The 20,268-nt window shown below is 40.8% G+C and overlaps 1 protein-coding gene across 3 annotated transcripts in view; it reads left to right on the forward strand.

Annotated features, from left to right (window-relative positions):
• The first annotated feature begins 9,572 nt into the window (after positions 1-9,572).
• GABRA1 (gamma-aminobutyric acid type A receptor subunit alpha1) overlaps positions 9,573-20,268 on the forward strand; it is a 41,705-nt gene continuing 31,009 nt past the window's right edge. Inside the window, exons 1-4 of one of the 3 annotated variants that reach the window (XM_032702836.1) lie at positions 9,817-9,911; positions 10,577-10,673; positions 12,012-12,099; positions 15,784-15,896. In XM_032702836.1, coding sequence (XP_032558727.1) covers positions 12,026-12,099; positions 15,784-15,896 — 187 coding nt within the window. In that variant the 5' untranslated portion in view covers positions 9,817-9,911; positions 10,577-10,673; positions 12,012-12,025. Of the gene's footprint in view, positions 9,737-9,791; positions 9,912-10,576; positions 10,674-12,011; positions 12,100-15,783; positions 15,897-20,268 lie in introns of those variants that run through there. The other 2 variants (XM_032702834.1, XM_032702835.1) reach the window with 2 other exon arrangements.

A 20,268-nucleotide genomic window follows, 5' to 3' on the forward strand; every position in this document is an offset into this window, starting at 1 on the left:
TTCACATTTCTCTACAGTATCTTCAGACACTTCTCACTTGCATTTCGACTGCAATGGTTGCTGTGTAGTAGGTGAACAGACAAGGACTTCCTTATTACATTGCCTGACTCTTGCCCTCTGAGAGCTTTAGTTTTCAAATTTTTCCTCCTGTAAAAAACTAATGAGGTCCCCTCTGTACTGCTCCATATTGTCAGTCATTCTTCATTGTAGTGGTCCTTTAAATAGCTTTTCTGTCACAGGAGTTGCTCTAAAGGTGTTAACTTAGTATCCTGAAATAAATGCATTCATTCACCTAATCACAAAAAACATTTTTCTTTATAACTCTGTAAAATCTATTTGGGTAAATGATACTCTAAGTTATAATCCAGTTTTAGCACACATTTTTTTCTGTTCATTGTTGGGAACAATATTGTTTGCTGTACAACAGTAATTATATTTAGTTTGCATCCTTTTTCTAATTTTGTATATTTTTAATAACTCAAAACTTACAAAAGAAAGAGGCTAACTTAAGCTGTGAAACCATATAACCTGTGTTTCTTCACTAGAGATGTCTCAAAACTAGGCAAATCCTGAGCTTTTGGCACATGCTATGTCACACTGACTTTGGACTGGTTTAAGTAATTATCAAGGGAGTCCGAGTTTGTAAAACTTGTACTTTTTGATATGTAAAAAATCAAAACCCAAGAAATTAAAGGAGTCTTGCCAAACTGCTCAACTATACTTGCCCAATAAATCTGCATGATTGATATCATTTTTCCTAACAACACAGACAAAAATGCCAGTAAACAGCAGGGAAGGGAAAAGTCAAACTGGTATTAGGACCCTATTGAAAATCCTATGCAGTCAATATGCTTAGGACAATGAGCAGGTCTGCTGACAGGGACAGCAGTGACTATTCTACACAGCCAAGGCTTGTTCTTGCAGGGGAAAGAAGGAAAAAAAAAAAAGAAGAAAAAAGACAGAGTTCCACAGGATTTTGGTAACTCAGGGAAACCACAGCTGGCACAGCCTTACACAGGCAGGTCCACTCCCTAAGAGAATTTTGGGGGTTGGGAACATGGGTATTGGCATGGCTAATATCAATAATATCAGTCTCAAACACACAGCAAAAGACAGTGAATTAATGTAAAATAGAATGTACGATATGTAATTCTCCTAGGCTGGCTTTGCATTCCAGGTACCATAAAGGAGTAGATGGAGCATCCCGGGGGAAGCAGCTGATGCTGTGGATCATCACCCACCCCTGGGGCATTTTGAGAAGTTACTTCTTGTCTGGCCACATAGGTTGAACATCCATTAGCTCCTGGACCATACCAGATGCACACCTGGAGACTATAATCTGATTATGTTTAATTTGCAATGATTTGGGTTTTCATGTTCCAAGACTCCTCCCTGATGTGATCAAACTGCAGCAAATAGGAATAGCCAGGTTTGCTTCAAAAGGCCACAGGATACTCAGTGTGCAAGGAGGGAAGGAGTTCCACTCTCAGATCTGAGACCAACATGGCTGGGGTTTTTGTCCAGAAAAAATGGAGGATATTGCCACAGCATCACACATGGCTCAGTATCAACATACTGTTGCGTTGCTTAATTTTCTCAAACTCTCAATTGATCAAATACAAATTTTAAAAACGTAAAAAGCCCAACCCACCAAAAACCACTGCAAAACAGTAGCAATTTTCTATAGTTCTGACTTTACAATCCTTTATGCAACTAAGTTTTAGCTGATGTTTACTATTATTGTGGGGGAATCTCTCACTTTTCCTTGATTACAGATGGTCCACATGAGACTTGAGGGATCTAATTAGTCACAGCTGAAGATGGGTTGGATGAACCCTGCCTTTAACAACCCAGGGCTACAGGTAGGGTTTTGCTTTGAAAATGAACAATTGTCTCCTTTAGTTCCTACCTCACCACAAAATGAGTCAGATAACTTTTTGTCAGTCCTTGAAATGTGGTTAATAAAAACATTTCATTGTTCAAAGCCTGTGCACTCTCATTCTCTTCACTAAGTGTAGACAGCAGTAATAGAGAAGACGGTACCACAACCATACCAGCAAATTACTCTCAAAAATACAGAGCTCTTTTCCCCACAGCAGAACTAACACCAGTGAAAAAGTAGTTTCCCTCCCAGTCACACCAGTAACTGCTGGCCCAAATGTCCTCAAACTTCAATTGCTTTGCTCTTGGTTGGCAGCAATAAAAAGAGAAAAGACTCAATACCCCTTTTTATGAAACCAGTACTGACCTAAGAGACTCTATTTCTATGCAGACACACATCATAATTTTCATAAGTAACAGTTTAAGCTGTAAAACAAAACCAAATTCTGGCACATGGAATCTCAGTAGAGGTAAAAGGGCATCCCAGTCTCCAAGCTGCAAAGACTGGGTAAACATTCATGTTCTTACAAACACAGTAAAGACTCTGGATGCTGAACGTGCTCCATATGAAGTTAAAAACATTTTCACATTTGACCTGAGCAAGCCTGGCTGCTTTTACCAATTCCTGCTTGCTCTGAGCAGCGTGGTGGGCAGGGACAGGTCCCTCCTGCTGAACTCAGCTCAGCTGGGCCACTTTACACCTGTGAGAAGCCAACCCTTACACCTCCAAAACTGCTGATACTTCTCAACAGGAGAAACTACTGGTTGCATTTAACAGAGACCTTCAACAGTTGTATTGCTATAACTCTCCCTTAGAATAAGAGACAGAATTAGATTACAAAACAGTTTCAATTCTAACTAATATTTGCATTCATTAATAATGTCCAAAAAATACTGATTTTTAATTTTTTGAGGGGGTTGCCTCTATAGTCCAGTGTTTATTTTATCTGCTTCAGAATGAAAACAATAATTTCCTAATATAAGCACACATGTAAACTATTTATTGTACGTGCAAATTTTATGTTGCAAAGCTTGCCATGTAAACATCACAACTGTGAGATATTTTTCTATGAATGAAATAGATGGAACAGGAAATGTAATTGAATCAGTATGGTTCAATAAGCAAGAAAAAAATTAAAAGTTCATCAAGCAGCTCCCTAGGCAACATCAAAATTTCAGTTCTGCCTGACTAACACTGGGGGCTCTGCAAGAAAATTCAAAACATATAAATCATGATTTAATCTGTAACAGTAAAACCAAGTAACATAAACCAGAGAATAAATCAGGAGAAACCCACCTGAGAAGCCAAATGCACAGGAACGAGGAACCCTGGGCAGAAGAGAAGCTTGTCTGTCCCCCACCCTGCTCTTATAGTGCCTCTAAATGTCTCCCACTAACACCTGGAGCTTCAACGTCCCAGCACAGCAGGTCTGGGGAAATCATCCAGGTTTTTTCTATGTAATTTCAAGAGATATAAAACCAAACACAAATTATTTTTAAAGAGAACAAAAATGCAGAAGAGTTGTCAGGATCTTTTGGATAAGAACCTTAAAAGAGAGGTGTGCAAAGGCTAAACTGAAAATCATACCATGCACCCCTTTGTTAATGATTGCCCCAGTGTATTCCCCATCTGTATTTGCTATGCCTGACTGCCTTTGGATTTTTCACACTAAGCACATCACACAAAAGTTAAATTTGAAAATATGAATATCACTTAATGTTTCCTTGGCTGTTTCTACAGCTGATTTCAGCCTTGAGAGGAGGACAGTGTGCACAAGGGTGCTCTGACAGCAAGTGCAGTTGGGCAAGCACAGCTCCAGCAGTGGCATCAGCAGTCAGGAAGCACATGGGGCACCCAGCTGGCAGAGAAAAGGAGCCTCCCTGTCCTCCTCTCTGAGTGAGGGAGGCACCTGAGGAGCCTCCCTGTCCTCCTCTCTGAGCGAGGGAGGCACCGTGGCAGGAGTGGGTGAACCAGACACTGTGTGCTTCTAACTGGGGGTGGGAACCAGCACCTGCCAAGTCAATGTGTGTGGTACCTCTGCTTTACAAAGTTTTCTGGGCCTTCAAAAGGGTATTTGCAGGAAAGCTTCAGCTCAGCACTGCACTCACCAGAACCTCCAGGAATTTGGACGAGTTGAACTTCACAGGTTGCATCTTTCTCATTCCACATAAAGGCACCAAGACACGAAGGGAAGCTAAATGAACCTCAGAGCACCTCAGAAGTCAGCAGGGTATTTGGCTTCCAAAGCAGCAAAGCAGCAAAATTCAGCCTGGTGGGACTCATTTAAGTTTAAGAATATTTATGACCCATGTCATTAAGTGGAGTCTTAAACATTTGGCTGAAAAGGGATGGATTTAAACTTGTTTTAAGCATCTCTCTGAATACAGGCTGGGATAGTTTGACGCTACATATTTTAGTTCAATCAAAGGCAAATATTTACAGGACAGTGCTGAACTGAAGTTTTTCTCACTTATTTTTTTCCTAATTTTTTAAAGTATATTTTATTGTTTCTTACCTCTGTAAATATTTATTTTAGTTTGCTCACATTCTTCTCATAGTCACTCATTTCCTTTATCCACAAATAATTAGTATCAATGCACTAAACATTGCATGGTTTAATAAATTTTTTAAAGAAAAAAAGTACCAACCTTCATGAACTCTGAATAACCTAGAAAAGCTCCTTACACAGATTTTTATCCCATCCAATTTTAGGGAAAATCACCCTTACGGATCAATACTGTTCTTCAAGACAATATGAAATTACAGGTGACTTCGTTGGTCCATAGGAAAATGAACTGTCATTAAGTGTATCAAACCACAAGTCATAACTCTGAGATCTGAGTTCTAAACAAATCTTTCCTTACAATTGCAGTGTGGGAAGGACAGTAAACCCAAAATTATTGCCTCATTTTTGACAGGTAACTGATTGACCTTCTCCCCGCGATGCCAGGAGCACACTCCTCCCTTTTGGGGGGAGATCTTCCTGGTGGGGGGGGTTAACTGAGTCTGTGCCCTGAGAGCTCCAGGAAACTGGAGAGTTCTAATCCAGATGCACCTCAGCAGCAGAGCGTGGGAGAAAACCACATCTGGGGCCTGTATTGCACTGCAGAGAAATGCAGCTGCTGGAGGAAAAGCCTCCTGCAAACGATCCTGTCAATGATCACCACTGGATTTGCAAGTCCTCTGTAATCCCCACAAGCTCCCAGTTGTAACTTTTGTTCTTTTTGGTGGTTTTCATTAATTCCACAGTGGGTTTTTTTTAGAAAACAGATTATTATCCCATTCCTTCTTTCCGACATCATTATTATTATTTAGGAAAGAATTCTCCATTTCTGACTTTACAGATTAAATTTCATGGTGGTTTGGCAACAGCATGGCAAGGCATAATAAATTGTTGTCTGTGGATTAGAAAATCTGAGAAACTTGTCAGTAATTGGGTTTTCTGTTTGAAATACTGTACTTGAAGACTTTAAAACTCAAGAGAAAATCATCATCTCTAAGTTTCTGGGCATCAGCTATTTTACATCTTTATTCCATTTTTAATAGATAATGGGTTCAAAAAAGTGCCACTTCCAATTTGCAACACAGATCTAGAAAGAACATTCATATGTCCTTAATGGGGATTGTAATTTAGATTGACTCTTTGAAAACAGTGCAACTTGTTTTCAGGAAGGTTCTTGTTCGTATTTCCCTGGAAGTTTCTACTTTTTTTTCTCTTTCTACTAGTTGTTTGGAGAGGAAAGAGGCGATAAATAAAACCTTACTGTAAAATGAAAGAGGCATAAAGAGAGTGAACTTTTTTTATATCATCACTTGCCTTTTAAGAAAAAACCCAAAAAAGCACCACTAGCTGATAAGTATATGTCCTATTTTCTTTACTGTCCCTGTAAATTAAAGGGGGGGGAGTTAGGCCATTGCATTTCATTATGTCTCCCAAGAGGTCAACAGCTATGCTTCGATATATTTCGGAAACGCATTAAATTAGAAATCAAATTGGAGTAATATATTTTACAAAATATTTCCAGGACTTGTAAATAACGGAGTTCAAAGCTTTGGAGCAGATGGTCTTTCTGTTTTAATTCTTCATCTGATCTGCTGTGTGCCAGTAAATCTCTGAGTTTCATTTGCTTTATTCAAATCCCTTGGCTATTCAGGACACACTGTGTCAAAGCATTCTGCTGCAGAATTTTAGTTCTCTTATATATGCTCCTAAACTAAAATAAAACAGATGTATATTTTGTACACACAAAGAACAACATGATAAAAACCACAACACTGCGAAAAAGTATTCTTTCCTGGTGACCTATTTAACTACTATATATATATTATACACACACACACACACATACACATAGGATGCAGGCACCAAAGGAATAGGCCAGACTTCAAAAAATGCTTACTAGAAATTCAGAAGCAAAGTACTTCTAACTACTTTAAAAATACTTCTCTATGTCAATTTTAATCCATCATCTAATAAGTATATTTTACCAAATTAGAATTCAATTGGTTTAACTTCACTGCTACTAATCACTTGCACTAACATCAAGGTTCAAAGCATTGCACAGAGGAACTGTGCCAAGTTCATTTTGGCTGACTGTTTAGATTTAACAGTCTTGTTTTTAAAGGATTTAGCTCTACATTCCCATGTAACATGAGCGACACAAACTCTTTCAGAAAACTTCATGGAGTCCTAAAGCTGGCTTGAAAAAACATGGGTCTGCTTGACACCTTCCTTTTTCAAAGGTGACTAAACCTGTGGGAGATGCCCATCCCCCGAGGCTGTTCCCTGCAGCCAGAACAGTTACCTGGGTTCAAACTCCTCCTGCCTTTCCCATTGGAACAACTTGTTCCAGGATGAAATCACACGATCCTCAGACTCACTGGGACTATACACATTCCTATATACAGCTTGGATTTTCAAACATATCCTCTTGAGATAGGTGCCTGCAATCCACAGACGGACTTATTTGATAAAGGCATTACCCTTGGTCGTACACGGATTAGGTCAGTGGAACTTGGATGGGAAAGGGAAAAAGTAAGAATTGAAAGACATTTGTGCTTCAAAACATTTGTGCTTCAAAAGAGCATGTCTGCTGGTAAAAACAAATTCTATTTTCTTTTAGTTTTTTTTCTTAAAAAGCAGTTATTTTGATACCATAAACCATCATAAAACAGCCTATTTGTTTGATTACATCCAAATATTTTTAGCGTTTACTATGGAATGACATGATAACTGTGATAACAGCCTTTGAAAGGAAGAGGGAAAATCTGGGTTATGTGTGAGCACTGATGGACAGGAATCTCAGCCATGGAGGAAAAATAGTTTTGTCCTACTTTCTGAGCAGATGAGAATTAGAGAGAGAATGAGCAACTTCCAATTTTAGGTTAATATTTTCACCCAGTGAGAACTCAGAAAAACATATTATCCTTTGTCACACAGCAATTGTGCCCATGGAGGCAAAGACTATCCTGTGTAACCCTTGACACTTTACTAAACTAAAACCAGTTGCCATTTTTTATATACTAATTAAGATAAGTCATGAAAACTATAGGATGCAAGGCTATGTCTCATGGGCACTGAAACTATTTCAGCTGTCCACTTGCTTGGATTTTAGCGCACAGAGGTACCCAAACCTCTGGCCATTCAATCATTCACTTTTCAGTCCATCTGTCTGTCCAGATACAAAGCACAGACACATACATACAGTGTACTCAGCTGAGGACCTCAGTTTACTTGTTGCTTAAGCAAAACTCTCTTCTGCTTCAGCGGAAGAACAAAAACATAGTAAATTGTGTTAGCTAAGAGCAAATGAAGGTGAAAACTTTGCATATTTGGAAAATATGCACTCTAGCCATTGAGAGTGTGTCTAGTGGTTTGAAAAGTCAGTACTTGGGAAGGTTTTTCTGTTCCCTACTTTTCTATGCACTGCTAACAACCTTGAACCAAAATGAGATGAGCTACATTGGAAATGTCAGGAAACTCAGCAAAAAGTCCATTGCAAGTCTTTAAAATAACCTGTGGCTATTCAATGCTGATCATACTGCCTGGCTGAACTTGGTGCACTAGAGGAATTTGATAAACAGAATTTCTATTTTCCTTGTGCTTAGGGAAATCATTGCAGTGTTTAGACTGTTATGTCAGGCACTTATCCAAAATGACTGCCACCTTGGAAGTTATTGCCAGTCTTAGCTATGAATGTCATTGGTTTCTTGGGTCAAATCAAATCCTTCCTGTGCTGTTACAAACAGATCACACATTCCATGAGGATGAACAGAATGTGCAACATTTGATTTAAAAATCTGGATAAAGCTTGCAACAGCTTAACTGTAACACAAGATACCAATTCAGGTTATCTCTGACAAGATGTATGGATTTTGACCTCCCTTGGAGCAGCACTGTAGGAGGGAAGAGAAATCGAATCGGTGATGGCATTGAGAGGAGAAGAGGGAAAGCAGACAGTATTTGAAATCCAGTAGGTACATGTGATATGGGAACTTTTTTTCCTCCCGAGGATGCTGGTAGTGCTTTATGAGGAACAGATACTGTTGACGAAGGACTTCATTTGCTCTTTCCATTAAGCAGAGCTAGGACAGCTGACCGCGCAGTTCGTGCGGTTCGCAGTGTCTGACATCTCTGCAGAAGGCTCGGAGCTGGTGCCGGTGCCTCAGCCGAAGGCAGATAACCTGCGGTGGGCAGGTGAGCGCTGCCCGGCTCTCCCCGCACACCGGCACCTCCCCGGACCTGATGCGCCCAGCTTTGTCCCGTTCCCCGCAGCGCCGGCCCCGCCGGGCCCGCTCGGCCCGAGGGGAGCGGGTGCTGCCCGGGGGAGGCAGAACCGAGCCCTCGGCGGGCACGGCGGGGCCGGGCCGGGCCCCCAGCGGGGCCGGGGGGCGGCCGGAGCGCCCCCAGTGCCGCGGGACCGGGCGGGCTCCGGCCGGGCTGGGCTGTCCCGGCCCCGCGGGGACAGGGGAGGTGCGGGGGCAGCCCCCGAGCACGGACAGCCCTCGGCCGAGCCCCGGGGCAAACCTGCCGGCCACGGGCGTGTGGAAGCGCGGGAGAGCCACCGCGTCCTGGGGCTGAGCTCCCGCGCACCTCGCCCAAAATGCGTGTTACCTGCGTTTAATTAGAATTGCACAGCATCTCTGCCCCCGACTGCCTATGACCACGGGCTGCCGCCAGGTCCCTATGGGTACAGACAGTCTATAGGCACCAGCGAGTAGTGCTGCATCCTCTACACCCCTAGCCAGCCTTCATTCATATTTATACTGCGACTAAAATATTCGACCAAAGGTCGAACGCTAACTCAGATCAGTTATATTTTTAATGTACGACCCTTAAAATAGACTGTTTTGTAAACTGCAAGTGTCTAAAGATGCTCAGCGCAGCTTCCCCCGGCCGTGCAGCCTCCCCCCCCCCCCCCAATAATAATAATGCTGCAGATTGTAGAAGGATTTGAGTCTGCAGCCAGAGAGAAAGGGATTAGGGCGAGAGCACTGGAAGTTAAATTGTGCTGCATATAAAAAATGGGCGGATTGGTCTCTAGATGAGAGCTTGGTACCACCTTCCTTTCTAAAATAAAATCTCTCTGGCATGAAGTCACAGCCTATTTCACATCCGGTTTACCCTGGGACGTATTACTACTGTCTTGGTAAAGAGAAAGCTTTTGTTGTATAGCGGCGGTCGGAATACTGGGCAGAGAAATTTGGGTGCTCAGCCCGGAGGAGCGGAGCAGCGGCGGCGATGGCCGAGGCGGAGTGAGCGGCGGAGCCGGAGCCGCGCATCCTCCGCGCCGGCGGGCGGGCACGGCGGGGCAGCGCCGGGCAGCGGCACAGGGACCCGCGCCCAGGGCTCCGGTAAGGGCGGCGAGGGGCTCGCCCCCACGGCCACGCACACGGGCGCGCACACGGCCACACGGACACGGGGACACACGGACACGGGGACACACGGACACGCACCGCACCGCTCCGGCCGCTGCCGGTGCGGGCACCGCGGCCAGGCGCGCAGGCGGCTCCTCTCCCCTCTCCGCAGGTACCGCCGGGTCGGGGGGATTTTTTTCCCCTCTCCCTCCAGCTTGAAAATCCGCAGCGATCGATGGGCATTGTCATTTATCTTATTTATTTATTTTTTAGCGCGGACTGATTTCCGCCGGTCCCTCGCAGAAGGTTTTGGGGTTTGGGTTTTTCCCTCCCGCGGGCGCGGTGGGAGGGGTGGCTGCTCGGGGCAGGGGGATGCAAAGTTGAAATGCCGGGAGGAAAACAAGTCTCGATTTGCTGCTCAGAGAAAGGCAAACCTCACACCGTGAGTCAAAAATGCATCAAAATGCCCCCTTTTTAGACCCGTTTTTGTTTTAATTTTCCCCTTACCCCCCCCCCCCCTTTTTTTTTCCTTTCCAGTGGGCGCTGCTGAAGCGCTCCCAGCGTGGCTCTCGCTCCCATTTTGAATGGGAGAACCGGCGCTGGTCTCGGGCGTTGCGGGCTGGGGGAGGCCGGGGGACAGGGAAGCTGCTGGGCTTTAACGCTTCTCAAAGTCGTTGTTAACATTTGCTTTTTCCAGATGCGAGAAACTTTCCTTCTCCGGCATTTATAGTGCATGCACGGTTTTATTGGGGGTGGTGTTGGGAGGAGGGGGGAGAGAGTGGAGCTCAACAGATCAAGATAGTTCAGAATAATTCACTTTCCGCTCTTCATCCCGAGGAGCCTTTTGCAAAGGCAGAAGTTGGCAGGACCGGGAGAAGGCGATTTTTGAAGCCACAGATGTTGCCTTTCCCTTTGTGAGGGGGCCGATTACAGGGCAAGTTAAGATGCAGTCTCGTCCCTGATGATCTTTATCCACGCTTTCCTGCCACATCCAGCTCCTTCCTATCCATTTAGATTAGCTCAGCCCCATTCAATGCTTATCTGCCCATCATTTGGCTATAAACGCATTAATTATATCTCATTGCTTACATACCGCTTTGTAACGGTATTTTATTGATTCAAATTGTCCCTCAGAGTGTGCAGTGAATTGAGGTAGCTTTATTTAAAGGTACAAAACCATTTCTGTGTACAGTGCTTCACTTCTTCAGACTCATAAAAAACCCTCCAATTCACTACTGGGGGAAAATACAGGCTTTGTATTTGCCTGCCCTTATTTAATGTATTGAATCCTAAAAATCAACTGGATTCCAGCACACATTATATTGATATGTAAAGGGACTTGCAACATCTCCCAGGCAATCAGTTGAATCTGGAACACCGATTCCACAAATACCAGCTAACTTCTTATTTTATGGTTTATTAGAAAGCAAAAGAAACTTTTTAAGTTATGTTACTTTTTACTCAAAGGTAAACTGAGAGTAACTCGCTGAAGTCTGGAGAGAGGACAGGAGATATTTGGGGAGGAGGAGAAGGCTGCTAATGCAAAAACATTTCCTAGCAGCATTCAGAGACTGATAGAGATTTAGGAGATGGTGTGTAGGTTATCAGCACATGGTTTCATTACGAATTGTGCCCTTTAGCCCAACAAAAATATTAGTGTACCTATGTAGCAGCAGATCATAGAGTTAGAATCTGATCATTTTAGTCCTTTTCTGATGCTGGTATTTCAGGAAAGAGGAGAATTGTGTCTGTAGAAGAAAGTTGATTCCATCACATCAAAGCAAAGCTGTGGCTGTGAGGAAAGCACCGCTCTCCTGAGCCACGCTACCCCACACTGACACTTTGCAAGAGGTTTGGAAGGGCTCAGCTGGTTAGGTCAAACAAAAAACAATTCCACTTGCTTATCTGCAAATGTTATGGAGGCACCTTGTCACATTTTCAACACAGCAGGAAACTGAGTAAGAATTGCCACAGAATTTGGGGACAGCAGCTTTAACTCGTAATTTTTGTTAATGCTCAAGAATAATGCAAAAAGAATACACCCTTACTGCAAAATAAATCCCACCCTGAGCCTCTGGGTCTAAAAGTGAAAGATAAACAGGAGAACAGCCAAGGCCATGGGCCCTTATTCTGAATGACATGAGCTATACTGTTGTGAGGTCATTGCCTGACATCAAATTATTCTGCAGAAGTTTCCAAAATCAGACATTTTTGTTCTGTCATACCTGCTGTAATGTAGGGGATGGGATGTTGATGGTTATTTTCCTTCTAGTTTCAGAGTCCACCATGAAGAGATTCCTGGTGCTTTGTGACTGTCTCTGGGCCTGGAGCCTCCTTCTGAATGCACTGACTGAAAGAAGGTGGGGAGATATTTTTTAATGCACCAACATAATTTAGGAACCTTTAATTTAATATAGCAGCATAAGACAAACTCATGGCTGCACTACCACTTAGTGTATTGGGGGAACTTAATCTCTGTTCAAATCCCAGATAAATCTAACTAGGGGAAGTCTGAAAGAAAACTACAATTTGTTTGCATGACAACTTTTTTTTTTTCAATATGGTGAAGAAAATAAAGAAAAAGCTTTCTGAAACAAATTGAAACTAAACTACCTCTTAAACACCTGTGCAACCTTTTCTACTCTTATATAATTACTACTCAGAAATACAAGTTTCTTTAGAGGGGAAAAAGTATAATTAAGGGGGTTTTATATCTCATTTAAGCACATTTAGTAACTTTATTGTCACTGCAAGCAGAGGCAAAACTTAATTTCTTTGTTGGTCAGGATTGTGTCCTAACTTAGTAATTGTATTGAAAATCTGAAGTCGACCTTCCTGCTGAAGGAAGACTGCTTGGATGGAGAAGAATCTGAAAGCTCAAAGCCCATGATAGTTATGTTGGAAAGACCATACTGCACTTAATGTTTGTGGAATATTTGTTGAAATCATAATCTAAAAATAGCATTAGTATTAAGAACAATTTGTAATCATACAACACCTCATCAAACAATTAGTAGGTTAACTGAAGACTATAAAGCAGTTTGCAGTATGCTTGAAGTACTCTCTGTAATTCAAAATTCAGTGAAGGTGTTTAAGAAGACTCTCAGATGTATTTCTGTATTTTAAAAATATTAATGCCCTGTCAATGATGTCACCTAATGAACAAAAAGCAGTAGAATTTTTGTATTGTCAATGGTGATTCCTCAGAGATCCCTGACTACCTTGAAGATTTCAGATAGAGTGGAGTGGGCAAAGGTTCATCTGCACAACCATTTCCTCTAAAAAACAATAAATAATGAAAGTTGGTGAGTCATTTAAGAGTTGCTGTATTGAATAAATCTGATGTTTCAGAAACAATAACTTTATTTTTATAGTATATTAAGGTGAGATTTGAGGTATTCACGAAGTACTTCCTCTGACCTAGCTGGAGAATTTTGTGAAAACATGTTTATTCTCCAGATATGCATACATGCATCTCTGTACATATATTTATTATACTGTAATGGACATGTGTACATTCCTAATGTGAGAATTAAAACGCATTGGACTAGTGTTTAAAAATTCGGTGGTGTGTCAGTATTGGAATGACCTGTAGATGGAGTCAGTGCACAGTTTTTTATTATACTGGGGTTTCATGTGAAAATACAATTGCATACAGTCACTTTTTCCTCAAAATCTACACACCTTACATGAAATATATCTGGTTTTAAAGCCATTTTGTCATAGTAAGTTCTTTTGCCTTTGTTTCTGGGGTGCTGTTAATGCATTATGATAAAAAACAATTGATGAATGATATAAAGTGTCTGTGATACAGGAAGACAGTCTTCCCATGTCACTCTTATAATAACCCCTTCCCCCAGCATTAGAACTGTTATGTGTGTTTTGAATGAAAAATCACAATCCCTCTGGAGTTACAGCCTACTCCATATGTGCACAAGTGTTCAGAATCTTCCTGTTGTGACCATATGTCAGTAAAACCCAGCCCTAATGGTGCTTTTTACCTTTGCTAAAATGGTGGGAAGAACAGGTAAGGACAAACGACAAATGTGATCCCAGCATGGGAGCAGGGAGTCTGTCCCACTGTGCTGCCACCAGGCCATCCTCCTGACACCACCACTCAAACATACTCATTTCTTTACCACTACAATATCTGAAGTGGTTTTAGATCCTTTTTCCACCTTAATCCTGATGACCTTCTGCTATCCTTGAGATATGTATGTACAGCAGCTCGTTTGCTGACAGTGAGTGTCAACGTGAATTTAATCCAGTGAAAGGTCCTGTGTTGCAATGCTCCAGAAGGTGGATGAGGAAAGATCTTTGGAAAGATAACGCTCGCTGGAGACAGCAGGAGAACTTGTTATTTGATAACATATAAAAGGGCAAAAAACCAGTTGTGTCTGTGACTTAGAATTCAACTGTAGGTATGAACAATAAACATAAATCAACCTATTTTGCTGAGAAGTGAAATTGTATGATATGGCTAGAGGAAATTCATAGCATTTTTTAAAACCGTGAGAGATTTTGTCTTCTTCATTAGAAATAGTGATTTATATGCATTAAAAAACCCCTGACCATTGTTCTTTGTAAAGTCACATCCTATGGAAATAAACCAAAAATTAGTAAAACTTCCATGGATGGCACTCCTGAAGCTAATTTAAATTTTTAGTGTTACATATTCAAACATGTACTGCAAAATAAACTTGGAAGCATTTCCAGAGTGCCCATATTCAGTGTATCCTTCCTCCTTCTCTCTGTATTTGATGCAAGTGGAATGTATGTGTGGGATACACAATGCACGTCTGACTGATGCAGCTTACAGAAAATCATGTCATGGGTATTTTAGTAGAACCCCATCATTTCATTAACAGTTTGTCCCTCCTGAGCAGGCTGGGCTGTCAGGGCAGGAGGGGCTGGCAGAGCCTCGAGCCCTCGTGCCCGAGCCAGAGGGCCAAGGGGCCAAAGGAGGGATCCCTTCTGTCACACCTGGGCCCGACAAAGGCTCTGGCACTGCACAGGTTCTTGGGTTCTCCAGTTCAGGAACAACAAAACAAGGTTTGGCAAAGCAGTGCTTTGCTTTTAGATGCCAAGGTGTGTTTGTAATGGGTGTTCCCAGCAGTGCAGGAGAAAATGGTCCTGGGTGAGGCCTTAGGACAGGTGTGATCTGTGATCAAGGGACTCATCTGTGACAGGGTGTTAGGGGAAGGTTTCAGATGTAAGGAGGTTGATTCTGATGTCATCTACAGCAGACAGGAACCACTAAGCCCAAGGATTTCATCCTGATTTGTATTGATGGCAGTAAGATTTTTGTAGCTGTGTTCAAAGAGCTTTAATTTTATCCTTCTTCAAGTAAAATTTCAGGACGTTTGGCTGAGTTAGGGGTACACATTAGAGATCTGCAAGTGAAGCTTTACAGACATGAGAGATTTTCATATCAACAGATAGTTTCATTATGCATTTGTAAGGAAAAGATGGAAATATTCCTCCACATCTAACTGCTAAAGGAAAATGAGAAATAAAATAAAGCAAAATAATATCTAGATCTATGAAAATGCACACTCAGTCTATTTCTATATTCAAGAAGAAGATATCTCTGTTTTTTCAGCATTTATTTTCAGTACTTAATGTCAGTGTTCTAAATTACTATATCTTTCTTTGCATGCAAATCCTTTATAAATATTACGAATTAAACACACTATTTTTTGCTGACAAAAAAGCCTTTTCATGAGGAATACACATACATTATAGCACATATAATTAGCACATTATAAACGCTAGTGAGTAATGAGATAAACATGAGGGAACTGACATTTTATTTGCTCACCATTTACAGAGGGCTGCTGATTTGCTATGATTTAAAAAAATGTACAATTTAAGAATAAAACGTAAACATGAAAGAACCCTGTAAAGCACAACAGTCTTGTTATGGGGAGGAGGTTATGTGACCATGAACCAGTATAAGCAAGAAGCAATGGATTTTGGAATTACTGTTTTGTAAGGTTATTGGTGGATCAGTGTTTGTCAGTACTGACTGTTCTGTATTTCAGTTACGGACAAACCTCATCCCAGGATGAACTCAAAGACAACACCACCGTGTTCACCCGGATCCTGGACCGGCTGCTGGACGGGTACGACAACCGCCTGAGGCCGGGCCTGGGAGGTGCGTGGTGTTCTGATTGTCAAGGGTAATGTTAGAGAAAATCAGTTCAAACACTGTTATTTTTCCATGGGATACTTAATTCTGCTTATATAGACACATAAAATAATGCTGATATATAATATTAATTTTTTTCACAAAAGCTGTGCCGTCCCTGTCTTTCGCATACTTGGTTTTCTCATACTTATACCCAAAAGAAGAAGAAAATGGTTCACAATTCAAGACCTCTGAATGGGTATTAAAGCTTTAAATGTATGAAGAATAAAAAGATAATAAAATATGACCTGTGACCTCACAAATTACAAGTTTATTAATCAGGCCTAAACAGCACATCTATCTCTGACTATCTTCATAAGAAGATTTGGGTTTAAAAATGCAAATGTCAACCTACTTTAGTCATAAAAGTCTCAGAGAAGTTTGTTAGAGTGGTTTTCTACTTGGGATTTGTTTCTGTAACATTTTTTCTTCACAGCTTGATAAAAATGTCTTTCTTCTGCTGCTCTTGATGCTGAATCCATAAAAACGCATAAAACCACACAGCAATTACATCCTTATAAAATCCATGGTACAAAGCCTGGTCTTTGTCAGCACCCCTATGTTCATTCTTTGATTGTTCTACTGTGACACAATCCCAAAACTGGGTCTAAAAAGCTTGCTGCTTATAAACATGGAGGTTCTAAACATACAAGCACAAATGTCTTCTTCCCATGGAAAGTTGGTTTTACCTATTTCAGATGTCTTTTTATTCTTTTTTCTCCTTTTGGACTCTTCAGGTGAAACAAAACAGAGCAACCCACCCCACAAAGTGTAGTTCCAACAGTTTTCCTATAGTCACTTTCAGAGGAACTGCAATATACTAACAAGGTTTTACATTAGGAGTTCTTGCACCATCCCCTGTGGGTGAAGTGGAAGGTAATCAAGCGTAAGCTTATTCTGTGGTTTGAGGCACCATCTTGTAGCAGTTCTTGAATTGTGAGCCAAGCTCTTCAACAGTTTGACTTCACTGACTTTGAGGAATGGCTAAAGATAAAATTTTGTTTATAAAGTATTAATTAACACATTTAATAATTGGTTTATCTGCAACTCCTTGTGTGCTTTTTCAGGTAATACACAACAAAATAAGAGTCACTTTTTACTTTTATCTGCCGATACTTCTGCCTGTTTGTTTGTAAACCCTTGGTCTAGTGTACAAATAAATGCTCCTTAGTCTTTGATTAAGGGAACTGTACAGTTCAGTCAGCTACTCTATTACAGTAAATAAACAAAGCAGAGAAGCAATAAATAAGTGAAACTGTAAACTGTTTAGAGTCTGGTACATGTCTACAAGAAAAATCTGAGCATATGATGATTTCTTATATGAGTTTTGTAGCTATTATGATTTGTTAAACAGATACCTGAAGAGCAAACAAAAGGAGATGCAGGGAGAGAATTTTCTCTCAGTCTATGGATTGCAATTCAGAGAACTAAGCACATCAGTGTCAGCTCTTCTGGCTGTGTGTTTGTACAGATGTTTCTGAATCCAGACTTCAAAGGTGCAGTCAGGAAAGGATCACCTGGTCCAGTTAAAACTGACTCCTGACAAAAAGACTGTTTAAAGTAACTGTTTCTATAGAAGGAAATGAGCGTCTTCACAAAGTTAAAAAGCCATTTGCATGGCTGTAAAAAGCAAAACTGAGTGGAGTATGGGAAATATGGGGTGGAGGGAAGGAAGAAAAGATGGAGCAAAGGAAGGAGAGTAGTTCCTCTAACTAAGGGTTAGAGCAGTTTAAATAATCTTTGCATTTCTCCGTTTTTGAATTGTGTTGTCTGTTCCTGCCTGTAACCAAGAACCTCAAATGTCACAATTTTCCTGCTGCACAGTGCACTTGAGTTCCACAGTGTTGGGTCAGCAAGTTTGTCTGTTGTTTGTCAGCTCTGGACATTAGAACTGAGTACCACAGCTTTTAAAAACATTCCACATCTGATGAAATTGGGGGTGGTAAATTAGAAGCAGATTTATTCATTTGACTGTTGAATAATGTGTTATTCAAAAGATATAAATTATAGATTTCAAAAACTAGGGACAAACATCTAGGCAGATATTTTCAGTCCTGGTACCAATTTATAACAAAGGGTTTGCTCAGGAATTTGGAAATTCACATCTTCAAACTCTTCTTGCTGAGGTATCTAAATCTAAATATGAGCAAAGCACCTCAGGGTGACTTAGTTTTGACAGTTGATTTAGACACCTGGTATAACGGGGAAATGTATTCTGAAATGTTCCATACATAAAAATGTGCAGTGAAAAATCTAAATCAATATGTCAAATGTTCATTCTTTGATTGTTCTACTGTGACACAATCCCTTCCTTGTAATTATGTGTATGCATGAAGACTTCAGTGACTAAAAGGTATCTTTTTCACCGAAAAATTGGAATGAATTGGGAAAGGGGTTTGATCTTGATCTTGACTACTCACTTAGAGGAGTAATTTCCTTCTTTTTGAAATAAACACCAGGATGTTTCTCTCCCCCAAGTTTGCAAACTTCTGTTAGTGTGGTGAACAGTTTCACTGCTTGGTAGAAATACTCTGGTGAGGCAGATGAGGCACCATCTTAAAGCCAAGAACAACCTTCTGGAGAGATCTCATTACAAAGATTCATTGTCGGAGCTATACTATAAATTCAGGGAAAAGCCAGGCTAAAAGGTAGAGGATTAAGATAATGAAAAATCCAGAGGTGCTGAATTTTTGGTCACTCTTTCAGCATCTATGGAATCAGTGCTAGATCAAAATTAACTCCTGCTTTTCCTTTTCTAAAATCTTCTTTTGAGGTATTACTTCAAAAGGAAAACTAAAAATTGCATATGCTCCATAAAGAGTATGGGAATGAAAATTATTATTCATCAGATAACCCAATAAGGCCATATCTGAAATTAAATGAGTAGCTTGGAGCATTTTGCCGTTAAACAAAGAAAGAATTATTTCTCATTAACCAGAATATTAAAAAATGGAGTCGGTGACCCACAGGGAAAAATTATAGTTATTGAAAATGCTTGTTACTCAAAAAATGGCGTTGCTGCTAGAATTAAGCTGATTCTTTTTAAAAGAAGAATGCAGCACCACGTTATGCATTGGCACATTTGCACCTTTTATCAATAATTATTGATATAAATTATGCTATTTAGTTGTTTGCCACCTTCATATGTGGGCATCGTCACTTAGTCAGACATTGCTAGGAAATAGCATCTGTTGTAATCATCCATAAACATGGACAAATAGTTACATTTAGTTATTTATGCATGGAAAATAGAACTCTCAAAATGAATGCAAAAATGTTGTGAATCATACTAGAGGACACCTGTTAACTCTATGAGAGGATAATCATTTACGAAAAGCAAGGAGGAGGAATTGCAGAGAGTAACATATTGAAGCTGAAAAAGAGGAAATCATGTTAGACATTAAGGGAAAAAATAGACAGTGCAGTCATTGAGGTAATAGCATGATTTTCTGTGGGAACTATCTGGACCCTAGAACTAGAGGTGATCAAAAATAGGCTAAATAATAAAGATGCTGATCTCTATTCAAATACACAGTCCTGAAGAAAATAAAGGATCAAATAGTGCCAGGAGGGAATGAAATAAGGAGGAAAATTCACCTCAGTGTTTGGTGGCCTCTACCAGTAATGCACTGTGTCTAGAGTGGGAGTTAAAAGAACTGAAAAGCAGTGAAAAATGGTGGGAATAATCAGTTCCTCAGATAAATGGATAGGCCATTCCCTTTTATTCTGGGCTGTCTTCATGTGGACAAAGGGATGGTCCCTGGGATGCCACCACAGCAGGTCTGAGGTGCCACAGTGGAGAGAGGGAAGACTTGCACAGGGCAGGTTGTGTTCGATGATGGGATTCATCAACACAAGAGCAGGTGCAGCTACAGATTTTCTAAGACTAGCACCTTTGCATGGCACACCTCCCCTCCCTAAAACTAAAGGATATCACATGGTCTGTGACCTTTTAAATTAGAGTAATTGTAAATGTGGTTTATCCCTTTGAGAGGGATTTTGTAGTAGAAAGGTTAATACAGAACTGAGAAGAACAACAGTGCGTTTGATCTGACAGATGAGAATCTTCTCAAATTAAAATGCTTTTGTTGGGTCAAATGCCCAACAATAGATCATTTCAAGTAGATTATAAACATTACTTCAGTAGTGAACAGAATTACAGTCATTTTATGCTATCGGTAGAACGTATTTGTTGTCTCCTGTGTCATGTTCATCAGAATTGAGTGTGACTGTCCTTAAGTGCAATATCAGTCAATCTCAGGCAATTCATTACTTCCACAGAGTGGAAGGGATGGGAAAATAAACCTCACAGTATTATGTTAATTATGTTTTAAAAATC

This window comes from Chiroxiphia lanceolata, chromosome 15 (genome assembly GCF_009829145.1).
Source record: "Chiroxiphia lanceolata isolate bChiLan1 chromosome 15, bChiLan1.pri, whole genome shotgun sequence".
Classification (NCBI taxonomy): Eukaryota; Metazoa; Chordata; class Aves; order Passeriformes; family Pipridae; genus Chiroxiphia; species Chiroxiphia lanceolata.